The sequence below is a fragment of the Oncorhynchus keta genome, chromosome 30 (assembly GCF_023373465.1).
Source record: "Oncorhynchus keta strain PuntledgeMale-10-30-2019 chromosome 30, Oket_V2, whole genome shotgun sequence".
In the NCBI taxonomy this organism is placed as follows: Eukaryota; Metazoa; Chordata; class Actinopteri; order Salmoniformes; family Salmonidae; genus Oncorhynchus; species Oncorhynchus keta.
In genome coordinates, this window is record NC_068450.1 from 14,106,371 (window position 1) to 14,126,327 (window position 19,957).

Here is a 19,957-nt window from a genome sequence, read left to right on the forward strand (position 1 = left end):
CCCTGCTACTTTATTGTTGAGATGGATAGATAGATAAACCAGTGTCTTCCATGTGAAAGGCTTGGTTTTCTATAGACCAGTGTCTTCCATGTGAAAGGCTTGGTTTTCTATAGACCAGTGTCTTCCATGTGAAAGGCTTGGTTTTCTATAGACCAGTAGCCTCAATGTGAAAGGCTTGGTTTTCTATAGACCAGTGTCTTCCATGTGAAAGGCTTGGTTTTCTATAGACCAGTGTCTTCCATGTGAAAGGCTTGGTTTTCTATAGACCAGTGTCTTCCATGTGAAAGGCTTGGTTTTCTATAGACCAGTGTCTTCCATGTGAAAGGCTTGGTTTTCTATAGACCAGTGTCTTCCATGTGAAAGGCTTGGTTTTCTATAGACCAGTGTCTTCCATGTGAAAGGCTTGGTTTTCTATAGACCAGTGTCCTCCATGTGAAAGGCTTGGTTTTCTATAGACCAGTGTCCTCCATGTGAAAGGCTTGGTTTTCTATAGACCAGTAGCCTCAATGTGAAAGGCTTGGTTTTCTATAGACCAGTGTCCTCCATGTGAAAGGCTTGGTTTTCTATAGACCAGTGTCCTCCATGTGAAAGGCTTGGTTTTCTATAGACCAGTGTCTTCCATGTGAAAGGCTTGGTTTTCTATAGACCAGTGTCTTCCATGTGAAAGGCTTGGTTTTCTATAGACCATTGTCCTCCATGTGAAAGGCTTGGTTTTCTATAGACTATTGTCCTCCATGTGAAAGGCTTGGTTTTCTATAGACTATTGTCCTCCATGTGAAAGGCTTGGTTTTCTATAGACCAGTGTCCTCCATGTGAAAGGCTTGGTTTTCTATAGACCAGTAGCCTCCAATGTGAAAGGCTTGGTTTTCTATAGACCAGTAGCCTCCATGTGAAAGGCTTGGTTTTCTATAGACCAGTGTCCTCCATGTGAAAGGCTTGGTTTTCTATAGACTATTGTCCTCCATGTGAAAGGCTTGGTTTTCTGTAGACCAGTAGCCTCCATGTGAAAGGCTTGGTTTTCTATAGACTATTGTCCTCCATGTGAAAGGCTTGGTTTTCTATAGACCAGTAGCCTCCATGTGAAAGGCTTGGTTTTCTATAGACCAGTAGCCTCCATGTGAAAGGCTTGGTTTCTATAGACCAGTAGCCTCCATGTGAAAGGCTTGGTTTTCTATAGACTATTGTCCTCCATGTGAAAGGCTTGGTTTTCTATAGACCAGTAGCCTCCATGTGAAAGGCTTGGTTTTCTATAGACCAGTAGCCTCAATGTGAAAGGCTTGGTTTTCTATAGACCAGTGTCCTCCATGTGAAAGGCTTGGTTTTCTATAGACCAGTAGCCTCAATGTGAAAGGCTTGGTTTTCTATAGACCAGTGTCCTCCATGTGAAAGGCTTGGTTTTCTATAGACCAGTGGCCTCCATGTGAAAGGCTTGGTTTTCTATAGACCAGTAGCCTCCATGTGAAAGGCTTGGTTTTCTATAGACCAGTAGCCTCAATGTGAAAGGCTTGGTTTTCTATAGACTATTGTCCTCCATGTGAAAGGCTTGGTTTTCTATAGACCAGTGTCTTCCATGTGAAAGGCTTGGTTTTCTATAGACCAGTGTCTTCCATGTGAAAGGCTTGGTTTTCTATAGACCAGTAGCCTCATGTGAAAGGCTTGGTTTTCTATAGACCAGTAGCCTCAATGTGAAAGGCTTGGTTTTCTATCGACCAGTAGCCTCAATGTGAAAGGCTTGGTTTTCTATAGACCAGTAGCCTCAATGTGAAAGGCTTGGTTTTCTATAGACCAGTAGCCTCAATGTGAAAGGCTTGGTTTTCTATAGACCAGTAGCCTCAATGTGAAAGGCTTGGTTTTCTATAGACCAGTGTCCTCCATGTGAAAGGCTTGGTTTTCTATAGACCAGTAGCCTCCATGTGAAAGGCTTGGTTTTCTATAGACCAGTAGCCTCAATGTGAAAGGCTTGGTTTTCTATAGACCAGTAGCCTCAATGTGAAAGGCTTGGTTTTCTATAGACCAGTAGCCTCAATGTGAAAGGCTTGGTTTTCTATAGACCAGTAGCCTCAATGTGAAAGGCTTGGTTTTCTATAGACCAGTAGCCTCAATGTGAAAGGCTTGGTTTTCTATAGACCAGTAGCCTCAATGTGAAAGGCTTCGTTTCCTATAGACCAGTAGCCTCCATGTGAAAGGCTAAGAACATACAGATTTATAACAAGATAAAGGTGTAGATATGATGTGATGAATAATACAAGTGCAGAAAACAATTATCCACTTCCATTCAGTTCCATATCTCATATTTCCTTGAATTCATTTTCTGACAATAGTATTAGTTCTCTTGTCCCCAAGTCACTCCTCTTGGATACGCTGAACACCGAGCGAGAGAGAGCGAGAGAAGGGGGGACTGACAGAGAGAGACTGACAGAGAGAGACGTAAAAGCGCGAGAGAGAGAGAGAGAAGGGGGGACTGACAGAGAGAGACGTAAAAGCGCGAGAGAGAGAGAGAGAAGGGGGGACTGACAGAGAGAGACGTAAAAGCGCGAGAGAGAGAGAGAGAGAGAGAGAGAGAGAGAGAGAGAGAGAGAAGGGGGACTGACAGAGAGAGACGTAAAAGCGAGAGAGAGAGAAGGGGGACTGACAGAGAGAGACGTAAAAGAGAGAGAGAGAGAAGGGGAGAGAGAGAGAGAGAGAGAGAGAGAGAGAGAGAGAGAGAGAGAGAAGGGGGACTGACAGAGAGAGACGTAAAAGAGAGAGAGAGAGAGAGAAGGGGGCTGATAGAGAGAGACTGACAGAGAGAGACGTAAAAGCGAGAGAGAGAGAGAGAGAGAGAAGGGGGACTGACAGAGAGAGACGTAAAAGCGAGAGAGAGAGAAGGGGGGACTGACAGAGAGAGATGTAAAAGCGAGAGAGAGAGAGAGAGAGAGAGAGAGAGAGAGAAGGGGGACTGACAGAGAGAGACGTAAAACAGAGAGAGAGAGAGAGAGAGAAGGGGGCTGATAGAGAGAGACTGACAGAGAGAGACGTAAAAGCGAGAGAGAGAGAGAAGGGGGACTGATAGAGAGAGACGTAAAAGCGAGAGAGACAGAGGGGGATTGATAGAGAGAGACTGACAGAGAGAGATGTAAAAGTGAAAGAGACAGAGGGGGATTGATAGAGAGAGACTGACATAGAGAGAAGTATAAGCGAGAGAGACAGAGGGGGGACTGATAGAGAGAGACTGACAGAGAGAGAAGTATAAGCGAGAGAGACAGAGGGGGACTGATAGAGAGAGACTGACAGAGAGAGAAGTATAAGCGAGAGAGACAGAGGGGGGACTGATAGAGAGAGACTGACAGAGAGAGAAGTATAAGCGAGAGAGACAGAGGGGGGACTGATAGAGAGAGACTGACAGAGAGAGAAGTATAAGCGAGAGAGACAGAGGGGGGACTGATAGAGAGAGACTGACAGAGAGAGAAGTATAAGCGAGAGAGACAGAGGGGGACTGATAGAGAGAGACTGACAGAGAGTGAAGTATAAGCAAGAGAGAGACAGAGGGGGACTGATAGAGAGAGACTGACAGAGAGAGAAGTATAAGCGAGAGAGAGAGGGGGGGGGGGCGGCAGAGGGAGATGGAGAGATGAAGAGAAGGGACTGTGTGCTACCTACAGTATAATTTAACGATGACAGCTTCTCCATCCTAGAGGGGAGATCAAGCATTTCCAGGCCCAGGGACATGTACTAGTCTGTGGCGACCTAAATGCCAGAACTGGACACAAACCTAACACTCTTAGCACACAGGGACAAACACCTACCTGGAGGTGACAGCATTCCCTCCCAAATATGCCTCCCAAGACACAACTATGACAAAACAACCAACAAAAATGGGTCACAACTCCTGCACCTCTGTCACACGTTGGGTCTGTGCATAGTCAATGGTAGGCTTGGAGGGGACTCCTATGGTAGATACACATACAGATCATCTCTTGGCAGTAATACTGTAGACTACATTATCACTGACCTCAACCCAGAATCTCTCAGAGAGTTCAAAGTCAGCCCACTGACACCCCTATCAGATCACACCAGAATCACAGTCTACTTGAACAGAGCAATACCCAATCATGAGGCATCAAAGCCAAAGGAACTGGATACTATTTTAAGAAATGTTATAGAAGAAAGGTGAATAGTCTAGAAACCTACAACAACAAAAAATTAAGCAACAACAAATTCAATCTCTTCTAGGCAACTTCCTGGACAAAACATTTCTCTGCAATAGTGAAGGTGTAAACTTGGCAGTAGACAACTAAACAGTATATTTGACCTCTCAGCTTCCCTATCAAATCAAAACATTTCACTGAAATAGTGAAGGTGTAAACTTGGCAGTAGACAACTAAACAGTATATTTGACCTCTCAGCTTGCCTATCAAATCTAAACATTTCAAGCGGACAACATAATAAAATTATCAGCAATGACAAATGGTTTGATGAAGAATGCAAATTCCTAAAAAAAGAAATAGAGAAACCTATCCAAACAAAAACATAGAGACCCAGAAAACCTGAGCCTACACCTTCACTACTGTGAATCACTAAAATAATACAGAAATAGACTACGGAAAAAGAAGGAACAGCACGTCAGAAATCAGCTCAATGTAACTGAAGAATCCATAGAATCTAATTCTGGGAAAATTGGAAAACACTAAACAAACAACACAAAAGTTATCTATCCAAAATGGAGATGTCTGGGTAAACCACTAAACAAACAACAGGAAGAGTTATCTATCCAAAATGGAGATGTCTGGGTAAACCACTAAACAAACAACAGGAAGAGTTATCTATCCAAAATGGAGATGTCTGGGTAAACCACTAAACAAACAACAGGAAGAGTTATCTATCCAAAATGGAGATGTCTGGGTAAACCACTAAACAAACAACAGGAAGAGTTATCTATCCAAAATGGAGATGTCTGGGTAAACCACTAAACAAACAACAGGAAGAGTTATCTATCCAAAATGGAGATGTCTGGGTAAACCACTAAACAAACAACAGGAAGAGTTATCTATCCAAAATGGAGATGTCTGGGTAAACCACTAAACAAACAACAGGAAGAGGTATCTATACAAAATGGAGATGTCTGGGTAAACCACTAAACAAACAACAGGAAGAGTTATCTATCCAAAATGGAGATGTCTGGATAAACCACTAAACAAACAACAGGAAGAGTTATCTATCCAAAATGGAGATGTCTGGGTAAACCACTAAACAAACAACAGGAAGAGGTATCTATCCAAAATGGAGATGTCTGGGTAAACCACTAAACAAACAACAGGAAGAGTTATCTATCCAAAATGGAGATGTCTGGATAAACCACTAAACAAACAACAGGAAGAGTTATCTATCCAAAATGGAGATGTCTGGGTAAACCACTAAACAAACAACAGGAAGAGTTATCTATCCAAAATGGAGATGTCTGGGTAAACCACTAAACAAACAACAGGAAGAGTTATCTATCCAAAATGGAGATGTCTGGGTAAACCACTAAACAAACAACAGGAAGAGTTATCTATCCAAAATGGAGATGTCTGGGTAAACCACTAAACAAACAACAGGAAGAGTTATCTATCCAAAATGGAGATGTCTGGATAAACCACTAAACAAACAACAGGAAGAGTTATCTATCCAAAATGGAGATGTCTGGGTAAACCACTAAACAAACAACAGGAAGAGGTATCTATCCAAAATGGAGATGTCTGGGTAAACCACTAAACAAACAACAGGAAGAGTTATCTATCCAAAATGGAGATGTCTGGGTAAACCACTAAACAAACAACAGGAAGAGTTATCTATCCAAAATGGAGATGTCTGGGTAAACCACTAAACAAACAACAGGAAGAGTTATCTATCCAAAATGGAGATGTCTGGGTAAACCACTAAACAAACAACAGGAAGAGTTATCTATCCAAAATGGAGATGTCTGGGTAAACCACTAAACAAACAACAGGAAGAGGTATCTATCCAAAATGGAGATGTCTGGGTAAACCACTAAACAAACAACAGGAAGAGTTATCTATCCAAAATGGAGATGTCTGGGTAAACCACTAAACAAACAACAGGAAGAGTTATCTATCCAAAATGGAGATGTCTGGGTAAACCACTAAACAAACAACAGGAAGAGTTATCTATCCAAAATGGAGATGTCTGGGTAAACCACTAAACAAACAACAGGAAGAGTTATCTATCCAAAATGGAGATGTCTGGGTAAACCACTAAACAAACAACAGGAAGAGTTATCTATCCAAAATGGAGATGTCTGGGTAAACCACTAAACAAACAACAGGAAGAGTTATCTATCCAAAATGGAGATGTCTGGGTAAACCACTAAACAAACAACAGGAAGAGTTATCTATCCAAAATGGAGATGTCTGGGTAAACCACTAAACAAACAACAGGAAGAGTTATCTATCCAAAATGGAGATGTCTGGGTAAACCACTAAACAAACAACAGGAAGAGTTATCTATCCAAAATGGAGATGTCTGGGTAAACCACTAAACAAACAACAGGAAGAGTTATCTATCCAAAATGGAGATGTCTGGGTAAACCACTAAACAAACAACAGGAAGAGTTATCTATCCAAAATGGAGATGTCTGGGTAAACCACTAAACAAACAACAGGAAGAGTTATCTATCCAAAATGGAGATGTCTGGGTAAACCACTAAACAAACAACAGGAAGAGTTATCTATCCAAAATGGAGATGTCTGGGTAAACCACTAAACAAACAACAGGAAGAGTTATCTATCCAAAATGGAGATGTCTGGGTAAACCACTAAACAAACAACAGGAAGAGTTATCTATCCAAAATGGAGATGTCTGGGTAAACCACTAAACAAACAACAGGAAGAGTTATCTATCCAAAATGGAGATGTCTGGGTAAACCACTAAACAAACAACACAAAAGTTATCTATCTAAAATGGAGATGTCTGGGTAAACCACTAAACAAACAACAGGAAGAGTTATCTATCCAAAATGGAGATGTCTGGGTAAACCACTAAACAAACAACAGGAAAGTTATCTATCCAAAATGGAGATGTCTGGGTAAACCACTAAACAAACAACAGGAAGAGTTATCTATCCAAAATGGAGATGTCTGGGTAAACCACTAAACAAACAACAGGAAGAGTTATCTATCCAAAATGGAGATGTCTGGGTAAACCACTAAACAAACAACAGGAAGAGTTATCTATCCAAAATGGAGATGTCTGGGTAAACCACTAAACAAACAACAGGAAGAGTTATCTATCCAAAATGGAGATGTCTGGGTAAACCACTAAACAAACAACAGGAAGAGTTATCTATCCAAAATGGAGATGTCTGGGTAAACCACTAAACAAACAACAGGAAGAGTTATCTATCCAAAATGGAGATGTCTGGGTAAACCACTAAACAAACAACAGGAAGAGTTATCTATCCAAAATGGAGATGTCTGGGTAAACCACTAAACAAACAACAGGAAGAGTTATCTATCCAAAATGGAGATGTCTGGGTAAACCACTAAACAAACAACAGGAAGAGGTATCTATCCAAAATGGAGATGTCTGGGTAAACCACTAAACAAACAACAGGAAGAGTTATCTATCCAAAATGGAGATGTCTGGATAAACCACTAAACAAACAACACAAAAGTTATCTATCCAAAATGGAGATGTCTGGGTAAACCACTAAACAAACAACAGGAAGAGTTATCTATACAAAATGGAGATGTCTGGGTAAACCACTAAACAAACAACAGGAAGAGTTATCTATCCAAAATGGAGATGTCTGGGTAAACCACTAAACAAACAACAGGAAGAGTTATCTATCCAAATGGAGATGTCTGGGTAAACTACTAAACAAACAACAGGAAGAGTTATCTATCCAAAATGGAGATGTCTGGGTAAACCACTAAACAAACAACAGGAAGAGTTATCTATCCAAAATGGAGATGTCTGGGTAAACCACTAAACAAACAACAGGAAGAGTTATCTATCCAAAATGGAGATGTCTGGGTAAACCACTAAACAAACAACAGGAAGAGTTATCTATCCAAAATGGAGATGTCTGGGTAAACCACTAAACAAACAACAGGAAGAGTTATCTATCCAAAATGGAGATGTCTGGGTAAACCACTAAACAAACAACAGGAAGAGTTATCTATCCAAAATGGAGATGTCTGGGTAAACCACTAAACAAACAACAGGAAGAGTTATCTATCCAAAATGGAGATGTCTGGGTAAACCACTAAACAAACAACAGGAAGAGTTATCTATCCAAAATGGAGATGTCTGGGTAAACCACTAAACAAACAACACAAAAGTTATCTATCCAAAATGGAGATGTCTGGGTAAACCACTAAACAAACAACAGGAAGAGTTATCTATCCAAAATGGAGATGTCTGGGTAAACCACTAAACAAACAACAGGAAAGTTATCTATCCAAAATGGAGATGTCTGGGTAAACCACTAAACAAACAACACAAAAGTTATCTATCCAAAATGGAGATGTCTGGGTAAACCACTAAACAAACAACAGGAAGAGTTATCTATCCAAAATGGAGATGTCTGGGTAAACCACTAAACAAACAACACAAAAGTTATCTATCCAAAATGGAGATGTCTGGGTAAACCACTAAACAAACAACAGGAAGAGTTATCTATCCAAAATGGAGATGTCTGGGTAAACCACTAAACAAACAACAGGAAGAGTTATCTATCCAAAATGGAGATGTCTGGGTAAACCACTAAACAAACAACAGGAAGAGTTATCTATCCAAAATGGAGATGTCTGGGTAAACCACTAAACAAACAACACAAAAGTTATCTATCCAAAATGGAGATGTCTGGGTAAACCACTAAACAAACAACAGGAAGAGTTATCTATCCAAAATGGAGATGTCTGGGTAAACCACTAAACAAACAACAGGAAGAGGTATCTATCCAAAATGGAGATGCCTGGATAAACCACTAAACAAACAACAACTATTCCAACTACCGTGGAATATGCGTCAACAACAACCTTGGAAAAATCCTCTGCCTTATCATTAACAGCAGACTGGTACATTTCCTCAATGAAAACAATGTACTGAGCAAATGTCAAATTGGCTTTTTACCAAATGATCATACCACGGACCACATATTCACCCTGCACACCCTAATTCACAAACAAACAAACCAAAACAAAGGCAAATACTTTTCATGCTTTGCTGATTTCAAAAAAGCTTTTGACTTAATTTGGCATGAGGGTCAGCAATACAAATAGTTGGAAAGCAGTGTTGGAGGAAAAACACATGACGTTATAAAATCCAATGCAAATAAACACACATTTCTTCCCACAGGGCCGTGGGGTGAGACAAGGATGCAGCTTTAAGCCCCACCCTCTTCAACATATATATTAATGAATTGGTGAGGGCAACCGTCTGCAGCACCCGGCAATACCCTACTACAATCTGAAGTCAAATGTCTACAGTTTGCTGATTATCTTGTGCTTCTATCCCCGTCTTCTACATCATCAAAAGGAATATCAAATCTGATATACCAATTAGGATCTGGCTAGAAATACTTGAATCAGCTATAGAACCGATAACCCTTCATGGATGTGAGGTCTTGGGTCCGCTCACCAACCAAGAATTCACAAAATGGGACAAACACCAAATTGAGACTTTGCATGCAGAATTCTGCTAAAGTATCCTCTATACAACGTAGAACACCAAATAATGCATGCAGAGCAGAATTAGGCCGATACCTGCAAATCATCCAAATCCAGAATAGAGCCGTGGAATTCTACAACCACCTATAAGGAAGCGATTCTCAAACCTTCCATAACAAAGCCATCACCTACAGAGGGATGAACCTGGAGAAGAGTCCCCTAAGCAAGCTGGTTCTGTGGCTCCGTTCAAAGACAAACAGAGCCCCAGGGCAGCCACACAATTAGACCCAACCAAATCATGAGGAAAAAAAATTACTTGACACATTGGAAAGAATTAACAAAAAAAACTGAAACTAGAATGTTATTTGGCCCTAAACAGAGAGTACACAGCGGCAGAATACCTGACCACTGTGACTGACCCAAAATTAAGGAAAGCTTTGACAATGTACAGACTCAGTGAGCATAGCCTTGCTATTGAGAGAGGCATTCATATGCAGACCTAGCTCTCAAGAGAAGACAGGCTATGTGCATGCTGCCCACAAAATGAGGTGGAAACTGAGATGCACTTCCTAATCTCCTGCCAAATGTATGACCTTATTAAAGACACATTTTTTCCCTCAGACTACACAGACCCACAAAGAATTCCTAAACAAATCCAATTTTGAACAGGTAATCAAGGACGTGATGGAGTCCAGATGAGTGTCATCAAGCACTGATGCGCGTAACGACGGTGAGAGGTGAGCACCATAACGAGCAGCCTGGTGACCGAGAGGTCAGAGACGGAGCACACGTGACAGTACTCCTCCTCCCATACACGCGGCTCCGGCCGCAGGACGCCGACCAAGATGACGATCCCCGGGATCAGGAGCGGACCGGTCACCTCTGCTAAGGCGCGGGAACCTGTCAATCCTACTGAGGCGTGGGAACCTGTCGATCCTACTGAGGCGTGGGAACCTGTCGATCCTACTGAGGCGTGGGAACCTGTCGATCCTACTGAGGCGTGGGAACCTGTCGATCCTACTGAGGCGTGGGAACCTGTCGATCCTACTGAGGCGTGGGAACCTGTCGATCCTACTGAGGCGTGGGAACCTGTGGATCCTACTGAGGCGTGGGAACCTGTCGATCCTACTGAGGCGTGGGAACCTGTCGATCCTACTGAGGCGTGGGAGCCTGTCGATCCTACTGAGGCGTGGGAACCTGTCGATCCTACTGAGGCGTGGGAGCCTGTCGATCCTACTGAGGCGTGGGAACCTGTCGATCCTACTGAGGCGTGGGAGCCTGTGGATCCTACTGAGGCGTGGGAACCTGTCGATCCTACTGAGGCGTGGGAACCTGTCGATCCTACTGAGGTGTGGGAGCCTGTCGATCCTATTGAGGCGTGGGAACCTGTCGATCCTACTGAGGCGTGGGAACCTGTCGATCCTACTGAGGCGTGGGAACCTGTCGATCCTACTGAGGCGTGGGAGCCTGTCGATCCTACTGAGGCGTGGGAACCTGTCGATCCTACTGAGGCGTGGGAGCCTGTCGATCCTACTGAGGCGTGGGAACCTGTCGATCCTACTGAGGCGTGGGAGCCTGTTGATCCTACTGAGGCGTGGGAACCTGTCCCTATACACTGCACTACCTTAGACCAGGGTAGAGATCGGCTTTCCCATGACACCCTATTCCCTATGTGATGTCACCTGACCTTTCTGGCTGTGTTTCAGAGAGAGAGAGAGAGGAAGGGGGACTCTAATGTCCAGGACAGCATTATAAATTAACCCAATCCTTTCCCATGTTGAAGTGTCAGAACTGAAAGCCATGGTTTGCAGAAGAAGCTTTGTAACATTGTGCTAAACTAAAGTGATAAAAGCATCTCCTTTCTTCTCTTCTCCTCTCTGCTACTGATTGATGTATTTATCCAATCAAAGCTGTCCACATTAACAGCCAATGGTAGAGTCTCAAATGGCACCCTAATCCCTGTGTGTAGAGTACTACTTTTTGACCAGAGCATCAGTGTTTGTTTCTAGGTCCTCCATGTACATGGAGAACAGGATGTCATTAGTGTTGTCTATAGGTCCTCCACGTACATGGAGAACAGGGTGTCATTAGTGTTTGTCTCTAGGTCCTCCACGTACATGGAGAACAGGGTGTCATTAGTGTTTGTCTCTAGGTCCTCCTCGTACATGGAGAACAGGGTGTCATTAGTGTTGTCTCTAGGTCCTCCACGTACATGGAGAACAGGGTGTCATTAGTGTTTGTCTCTAGGTCCTCCACGTACATGGAGAACAGGGTGTCATTAGTGTTTGTCTCTAGGTCCTCCACGTACATGGAGAACAGGGTGTCATTAGTGTTTGTCTCTAGGTCCTCCACGTACATGGAGAACAGGGTGTCATTAGTGTTTGTCTCTAGGTCCTCCACGTACATGGAGAACAGGGTGTCATTAGTGTTTGTCTCTAGGTCCTCCACGTACATGGAGAACAGGGTGTCATTAGTGTTGTCTCTAGGTCCTCCGCGTACATGGAGAACAGGGTGTCATTAGTGTTTGTCTCTAGGTCCTCCACGTACATGGAGAACAGGGTGTCATTAGTGTTGTCTCTAGGTCCTCCACGTACATGGAGAACAGGGTGTCATTAGTGTTTGTCTCTAGGTCCTCCACGTACATGGAGAACAGGGTGTCATTAGTGTTTGTCTCTAGGTCCTCCACGTACATGGAGAACAGGGTGTCATTAGTGTTTGTCTCTAGGTCCTCCACGTACATGGAGAACAGGGTGTCATTAGTGTTTGTAGGTCCTGTCATAGTGTTTGTCTCTAGGTCCTCCACGTACATGGAGAACAGGGTGTCATTAGTGTTTGTCTCTAGGTCCTCCACAGACATGGAGAACAGGGTGTCATTAGTGTTTGTCTCTAGGTCCTCCACGTACATGGAGAACAGGGTGTCATTAGTGTTTGTCTCTAGGTCCTACATGGAGAACAGGGTGTCATTAGTGTTTACATGGAGAACAGGGTGTCATTAGTGTTTGTCTCTAGGTCCTCCACGTACATGGAGAACAGGGTGTCATTAGTGTTTGTCTCTAGGTCCTCCACGTACATGGAGAACAGGGTGTCATTAGTGTTGTCTATAGGTCCTCCACGTACATGGAGAACAGGGTGTCATGTCCCGTGGGCCCTGGTCACCACCTTGGCGATGAAACATTCGGCATGCATTGGTTGTCTGTTGTTGTTTTCTTCATCTCTTTCATTGTATCAAGGACTTGGTTGCTATTGCCATGGGGATGATGCTAAAAATAGAGCTCAGATGCTAGCCAATCAATGACCAAGGAGCGGATGTACTGTAAAGACTAATGGAGCTGTGGACTCTGGGGGGGCAAGACCACACACACGCACGCGCACACGCACACGCACGAGAGAAGCATAGCATTGTGCATGTTAGAGACTAATGTTCACACTATAATAGAGAGACTTATCTCAGTATTACAGAGCCAAAACACATGTATTTCTTCAGTGGGGTAAAGACGGAACAAAAGTGATCATTGAGTTGATCTTTGCGGTTTGATAAAATTGTTCCCATTTATACAGATGTTACCTATAGCAACTTTATTGACAGCTAGCCACTTGCTAGCCTCTTGTTGGCTAATTATTAGACATTTCCTAGTCACACATGCACTTGCAAGCTGCTTGACAAACCATTTCTTAGAAACATGTTAGCCTCTTGCTAAGCGCTTTCCAACTACTTGTTAACCTCTTATTAGCTGCTAGCTTGTCTGTTTTTATATATTTTAGATCGTCAACTGAGCTGTTCGTTGAGAACATACTGCATCTCAGGCTCCACTGGACAATCTGAGAATGGAGGTTTTACCTTGGGAACGTTGGTTAGCCAATTACCCACTGACAAAGACATGTTGAGACGTCTTCTGGCACAGACACAATGGCAATAAGGTTCTGTCTCTACTGCTCAGTACACAGACACACACACACACACACACACACACACACACACACACACACACACACACACACACACACACACACACACACACACACACACACACACACACACACACACACACACACACACACACACACACACACACACACACACACACACACACACCATTCTGTCTCTGCTGCTCAGTATCAAAGACAAAGGAAAGAAATGGAGGTAGTGAGAAAACTAAAACTGTCCCGACAGCCATCTAACAGCCATCTGCCAACACACTACAGACATCTTGTGTGTGTCCCAAATGGCATCCTATTCCCTATATAGTGCACTACTTTTACATATAGTGCAATCTCTACCCTGGTCTAAGGTAGTGCCGTATATAGGGAAGAGGGTGCCATTGGGGATGCTGACATGTTGCTTTCTTGGAGGCAGCGTAGGGCTACTTAGTTTCTCAGGAACAGACATTTGCCCTGAGACGCTGATGACAGTGATGTCACCTGACCTTTCAGGCTGTGTTTCAGAGAGAGAGAGAGAGAGAGGTGTCTGAGTAACCACTCTCATGGAATTCTCCCTCTGGGAAATGTTTTGTTTAAATGTGACAGAGTAAAACTAAGGTCAAATGAGCTGTCCTGGGGCTTCATGGCCATTGTCCCAAATGGCACCCTATTCCCTATATAGTGCACTACTTGAGCAGAGCCCTATGAGCACTGCACTATATGGGGAATAGGGTGCCATGTAGTTCTATCTGATGTAATCATTATGACACGTGAGTGGGAAGAAAAACAACATGGAGGACAACAGATGCAATTCAGCCTTGAAGCGCTGTGACTAAGTAGCTTTCCACTGTTTGTGTTTACGTCTTGAACCTTGTCTTTCCTTTCCAGATGAAATATCTTGGAACCAGTACGGAAGCTGAAGTGTGTAACGTTGAGGTGAACTGATTGGTCCCTGAAAGCATACAGGCTACTCCTGGCAATAGACATGCAGCCTCATAGTATGTGATATGACTGTAAGCTCTGTTTTCTCTGATGACAGAAAGAGAAAATGAATGAGTCATATTGTGTCTAGGGATCAGTCCAACTCTTTCAAGTGTACCATCCACTAATGAACTTATAAAAGGATTGTATGAACCGTGTCAGTCCTGGCACTCCAAGGACATGTCATTTGTGGGAAATGACATTGTCCTTGACTGTGTGTGTGTGTGTTTGAGGGGTGGGTGTGTGTGTGCACATGAATGCCTTTGCAGCTGTCTGTCTGTCTGTCTGTCTGTCTGTCTGTCTGTCTGTCTGTCTGTCTGTCTGTCTGTCTGTCTGTCTGTCTGCCTGCCTGCCTGCCTGCCTGCCTGCCTGCCTGCCTGCCTGCCTGCCTGCCCGCCTGTCTGTCTGTCTGTCTGTCTGTCTGTCTGTCTGTCTGTCTGTCTGTCCTGGGTTTGACACAGCATTGTTTTCTCATCAGCAGTACTCAGTAGGGTAGTGGAACCCTGTCACAGAGGAGAAGGCCATGTATCAGTCAGCCTCTCTCTCTCTCTCTCTCTCTCTCTCTCTCTCTCTCTCTCTCTCTCTCTCTCTCTCTCTCTCTCTCTCTCTCTCTCTCTGTGTGTGTCCATTATTGTACAAGTGTTGTCCCTGATGTCTCTTCCTGTTGTCCAGTTGCATGGCCATGGCCTGTAAAGTAGCTCATTAACACCTCCATTCCGGCTCTATACAGCTCCAGACTGCTCTTCCTGTTAGGCAGCAGCTGGCTTTGGGCACATGAAACCAACCATGCTTTCTCCTATCAGACAGTGGAGAGCGCTGGCAACACCAGACCAACCATTCTCTCTCCCTCTAATGGTCTGGAACAGCAGAGGCCAGCACAGACCAGACCTAGTTTGCACTCCAAATCTTCTCCCAGCTCCTAGTCTGTTTGCTTCTGCCAATCTCTCTCTCTCTCTCTCTCTCTCTCTCTCTCTCTCTCTCTCTCTCTCTCTCTGTCTCTCTCGCTCTTGCTCTCTCTCACCACTCTAAGTATGTCAGTTGCTGTCTCTCTCTCTCTCTCCCCCTTCTCTCTCTCTCTCTCTCTCTCTCTCTCTCTCTCTCGCTCTCTCTCTCTGTCTCTTCCTCTCTCTCTCTCTGTCTCTCTCCCCCCCTTCTCTCTATCTCTCTCTCTCTCTCTCTCTCTCTCTCTCTCTCTCTCTCTCTCTCTCTCTCTCTCTCTCTCTGTCTCTCTCTCTCTCTCTCTCTCTCTCTCTCTCTCTCTCTCTCTCTCTCTCTCTCTCTCTCTCTCTCTCTCTCTCTCTGTCTCTCTGTCTCTCTCTCTCGCTCTCAATTCAATTCAATTCAAGGGCTTTATTGGCATGGGAAACGTGTTAACATTGCCAAAGCAAGTGAGGTAGACAACATACAAAGTGAATATATAAAGTGAAAAACAACAGAAATTAACAGTAAACATTACACATACAGAAGTTTCAAAACAATAAAGACATTACAAATGTCATATATATATATATATATATATATATATATATATATATATATATATATATATATATATATATACACAATGTACAAATAATTAAAGGTCACAAGATAAAATAAATAAGCATAAATATGGGTTGTATATACAATGGTGTTTGTTCTTCACTGGTTGCTCTTTTCTCGTGGCAACAGGTCACAAATCTTGCTGCTGTGATGGCACACTGTGGAATTTCACCCAGTAGATAGGGGAGTTTTTCAAAATTGGATTTGTTTTCGAATTCTTTGTGGATCTGTGTAATCTGAGGGAAATATGTCTCTCTAATATGGTCATACATTGGGCAGGAGGTTAGGAAGTGCAGCTTAGTTTCCACCTCATTTTGTGGGCAGTGAGCACATAGTCTGTCTTCTCTTGAGAGTCATGTCTGCCTATGGCGGCCTTTCTCAATAGCAAGGCTATGCTCACTGAGTCTGTACATAGTCAAAAGCTTTCCTTAATTTTGGGTCAGTCACAGTGGTCAGGTATTCTGCCGCTGTGTACTCTCTGTGTAGGGCCAAATATCATTCTAGTTTGCTCTGTTTTTTTGTTAATTCTTTCCAATGTGTCAAGTAATTATCTTTTTGTTTTCTCATGATTTGGTTGGGTCTAATTGTGCTGTTGTCCTGGGGCTCTGTAGGGTGTGTTTGTGTTTGTGAACAGAGCCCCGGGACCAGCTTGCTTAGGGGACTCTTCTCCAGCTTCATCTCTCTGTAGGTGATGGCTTTGTTATGGAAGGTTTGGGAATCGCTTCCTTTTAGGTGGAGGAAGGAACAGATTGGCTACTCAGGCTCTCTGATAATGCTTTTATTATGTTCTGTTTGAAGGAAGCTGTGCTTGGACTTTTTTTCTCTTTTAATTCCCATCAAAGAAAGGTAGAGATCTATTGAGAGATAAATAATGTAGGTTTGCTGTAAGGCGCATTGTGTTCCTGTACACATTGGAACTCTTGCATGTGTGAATGCTCTTGCCAAGGCCTTGGACCAGCTGAATAACTAGAGTGGAAGACAAGCAGTTCTTTCTAAAGGCTATATGGACAATATAATAGGCAACTGTCTTCAATAAGGTGGGCTACATCTTCAAGACAGCTGAACTCAGTCAATGTTGTGTAGGTGTACAATATATAAACTGAAAATATCTAGCTACAATCAGTTATTTGTGTTATGAGGACACTTTTCAGTATGAGGACACTTTTCAGTATGAGGACATGCTTCAGTATGAGGACACTTTTCAGTATGAGGACACTTTTCAGTATGAGGACATGCTTCAGTATGAGGACACTTTTCAGTATGAGGACACTTTTCAGTATGAGGACACTTTTCAGTATGAGGACATGCTTCAGTATGAGGACACTTTTCAGTATGAGGACACTTTTCAGTATGAGGACACTTTTCAGTATGAGGACATGCTTCAGTATGAGGACATGCTTCAGTATGAGGACATGCTTCAGTATGAGGACATGCTTCAGTATGAGGACACTTTTCAGTATGAGGACATGCTTCAGTATGAGGACATGCTTCAGTATGAGGACATGCTTCAGTATGAGGACACTTTTCAGTATGAGGACATGCTTCAGTATGAGGACATGCTTCAGTATGAGGACATGCTTCAGTACGAGGACATGCTTCAGTATGAGGACACTTTTCAGTATGAGGACATGCTTCAGTATGAGGACATGCTTCAGTATGAGGACATTCTTCAGTATGAGGACATGCTTCAGTATGAGGACATGCTTCAGTATGAGGACATGCTTCAGTATGAGGACATGCTTCAGTACGAGGACATGCTTCAGTATGAGGACATGCTTCAGTACGAGGACATGCTTCAGTATGAGGACATGCTTCAGTATGAGGACATGCTTCAGTATGAGGACATGCTTCAGTATGAGGACATGCTTCAGTATGAGGACACTTTTCAGTATGAGGACATGCTTCAGTATGAGGACACTTTTCAGTATGAGGACACTTTTCAGTATGAGGACACTTTTCAGTATGAGGACATGCTTCAGTATGAGGACATGCTTCAGTATGAGGACACTTTTCAGTATGAGGACACTTTTCAGTATGAGGACACTTTTCAGTATGAGGACACTTTTCAGTATGAGGACACTTTTCAGTATGAGGACATGCTTCAGTACGAGGACATGCTTCAGTACGAGGACATGCTTCAGTATGAGGACACTTTTCAGTATGAGGACACTTTTCAGTATGAGGACATGCTTCAGTATGAGGACATGCTTCAGTATGAGGACATGCTTCAGTATGAGGACATGCTTCAGTATGAGGACATGTTTCAGGACGGCGGCATACTGTAGGTCCACTCTGTATCACTGTGACAGATACATAACACACACTGGAGCTAGAGGATGTCCAATTGATATGTACATAAAGAGACAGTACTGTAGTTACCATAGAAACATTCACATCTCCCATCATTCTATAGATCTCACACTGGAGTCTCTGTCACGTATTCTCTATATTTTAACACAACACACTCTTAGAAACAAGGTGTCAAAAGGGAACTTTAGCTGTCCCCATAGGATAACCTTTTAGCAGGTAGAACACTTTTTGGATCCAGGTAGAACGATTTGAGTTCCATGTAGAACCCTCTGGGGAAAGGGTTCTGCATGGAGCCCAATAGGGTTCTGCATGGAGCCCAAATAGGGTTCTGCATGGAGCCCAATAGGGTTCTGCATGGAGCCCAATAGGGTTCTGCAATAGGGTTCTGCATGGAGCCCAATAGGGTTCTGCATGGAGCCCAATAGGGTTCTATAGTGAGGGGGTAAAGTATTTGATCACCTGCTGATTTTGTACATTTGCCCACTGACAAAGAAATGATCAGTCTATAATTTTAATGGGAGGTTTATTTGAACAGTGAGAGACAGAATAACAACAACAAAAGAATCCTGAAAAACGAATGTCAAAAATGTTATAAATTGATTTGCATTTTAATGAGGGAAATGAGTATTTGACCCCCTCTCAATCAGAAAGATTTCTGGCTCCCAGTTGTCTTTTATACGGGTAACGAGCTGAGATTAGGAGCACACTCTTAAAGGGAGTGCTCCTAATCTCAGTTTGTTACCTTTGCTTCTGTGGACAGGTGTCTTTTACAATCAATCGATCAGATTCCAAACTCTCCACCATGGCCAGAACCAAAGAGCTCTCCAAGGATGTCAGGGACAAGATTGTAGACCTACACAAGGCTGGAATGGGCTACAAGAGCATCACCAAGCAGCTTGGTGAGAAGGTGACAAACAGTTGGTGCGATTATTCGCAAATGGAAGAAACACAAAAGAACTGTCAATCTCCCTCTGGCTTCATGCAAGATCTCACCTCGTGGAGTTGCAATGATCATGAGAACGGTGAGGAATCAGCCCAGAACTACACGGGAGGATCTTGTAAATGATCTCAAGGCAGCTGGGACCATAGTCACCAAGAAAACATTTGGTAACACACTATGCCGTGAAGGACTGAAATCCTGCAGCGCCCGCAAGGTCCCCCTGCTCAAGAAAGCACATATACATGCCCGTCTGAAGTTTGCCAATGAACATCTGAATGATTCAGAGGACAACTGGGTGAAAGTGTTGTGGTCAGATGAGACAAAAATGGAGGAGGAGGAATGCTGCCTATGACCCCAAGAACACCATCCCCACCATCAAACATGGAGGTGGAAACATTATGCTTTGGGGGTGTTTTTCTGCTAAGTGGACAGGACAACTTCACCGCATCAAAGGAACGATGGACGGGGCCATGTACCGTAAAATCTTGGGTGAGAACCTCCTTCCCTCAGCCAGGGCATTGAAAATGGGTCGTGGATGGTTATTCCAGCATGACAATGACCCAAAACACACGGCCAAGGCAACAAAGGAGTGGCTCAAGAAGAAGCACATTAAGGT

At 43.3% G+C, this 19,957-nt stretch overlaps 1 protein-coding gene across 1 annotated transcript; it reads left to right on the forward strand.

The window, feature by feature from the left end:
- The first annotated feature begins 10,495 nt into the window (after positions 1-10,495).
- LOC127913716 (uncharacterized) lies at positions 10,496-11,326 on the forward strand. Its single transcript, XM_052486965.1, has one exon. It carries the CDS (start codon positions 10,496-10,498, stop codon positions 11,324-11,326), a length of 831 nt encoding a protein of 276 aa, XP_052342925.1.
- Positions 11,327-19,957: the final 8,631 nt, after the last annotated feature.

What these genes read in the sequence shown, in the direction of transcription:
- LOC127913716 (XM_052486965.1), top strand. Translation starts at nt 10,496, where the DNA reads ATGACGATCCCCGGGATCAGGAGCGGACCGGTCACCTCTGCTAAGGCG.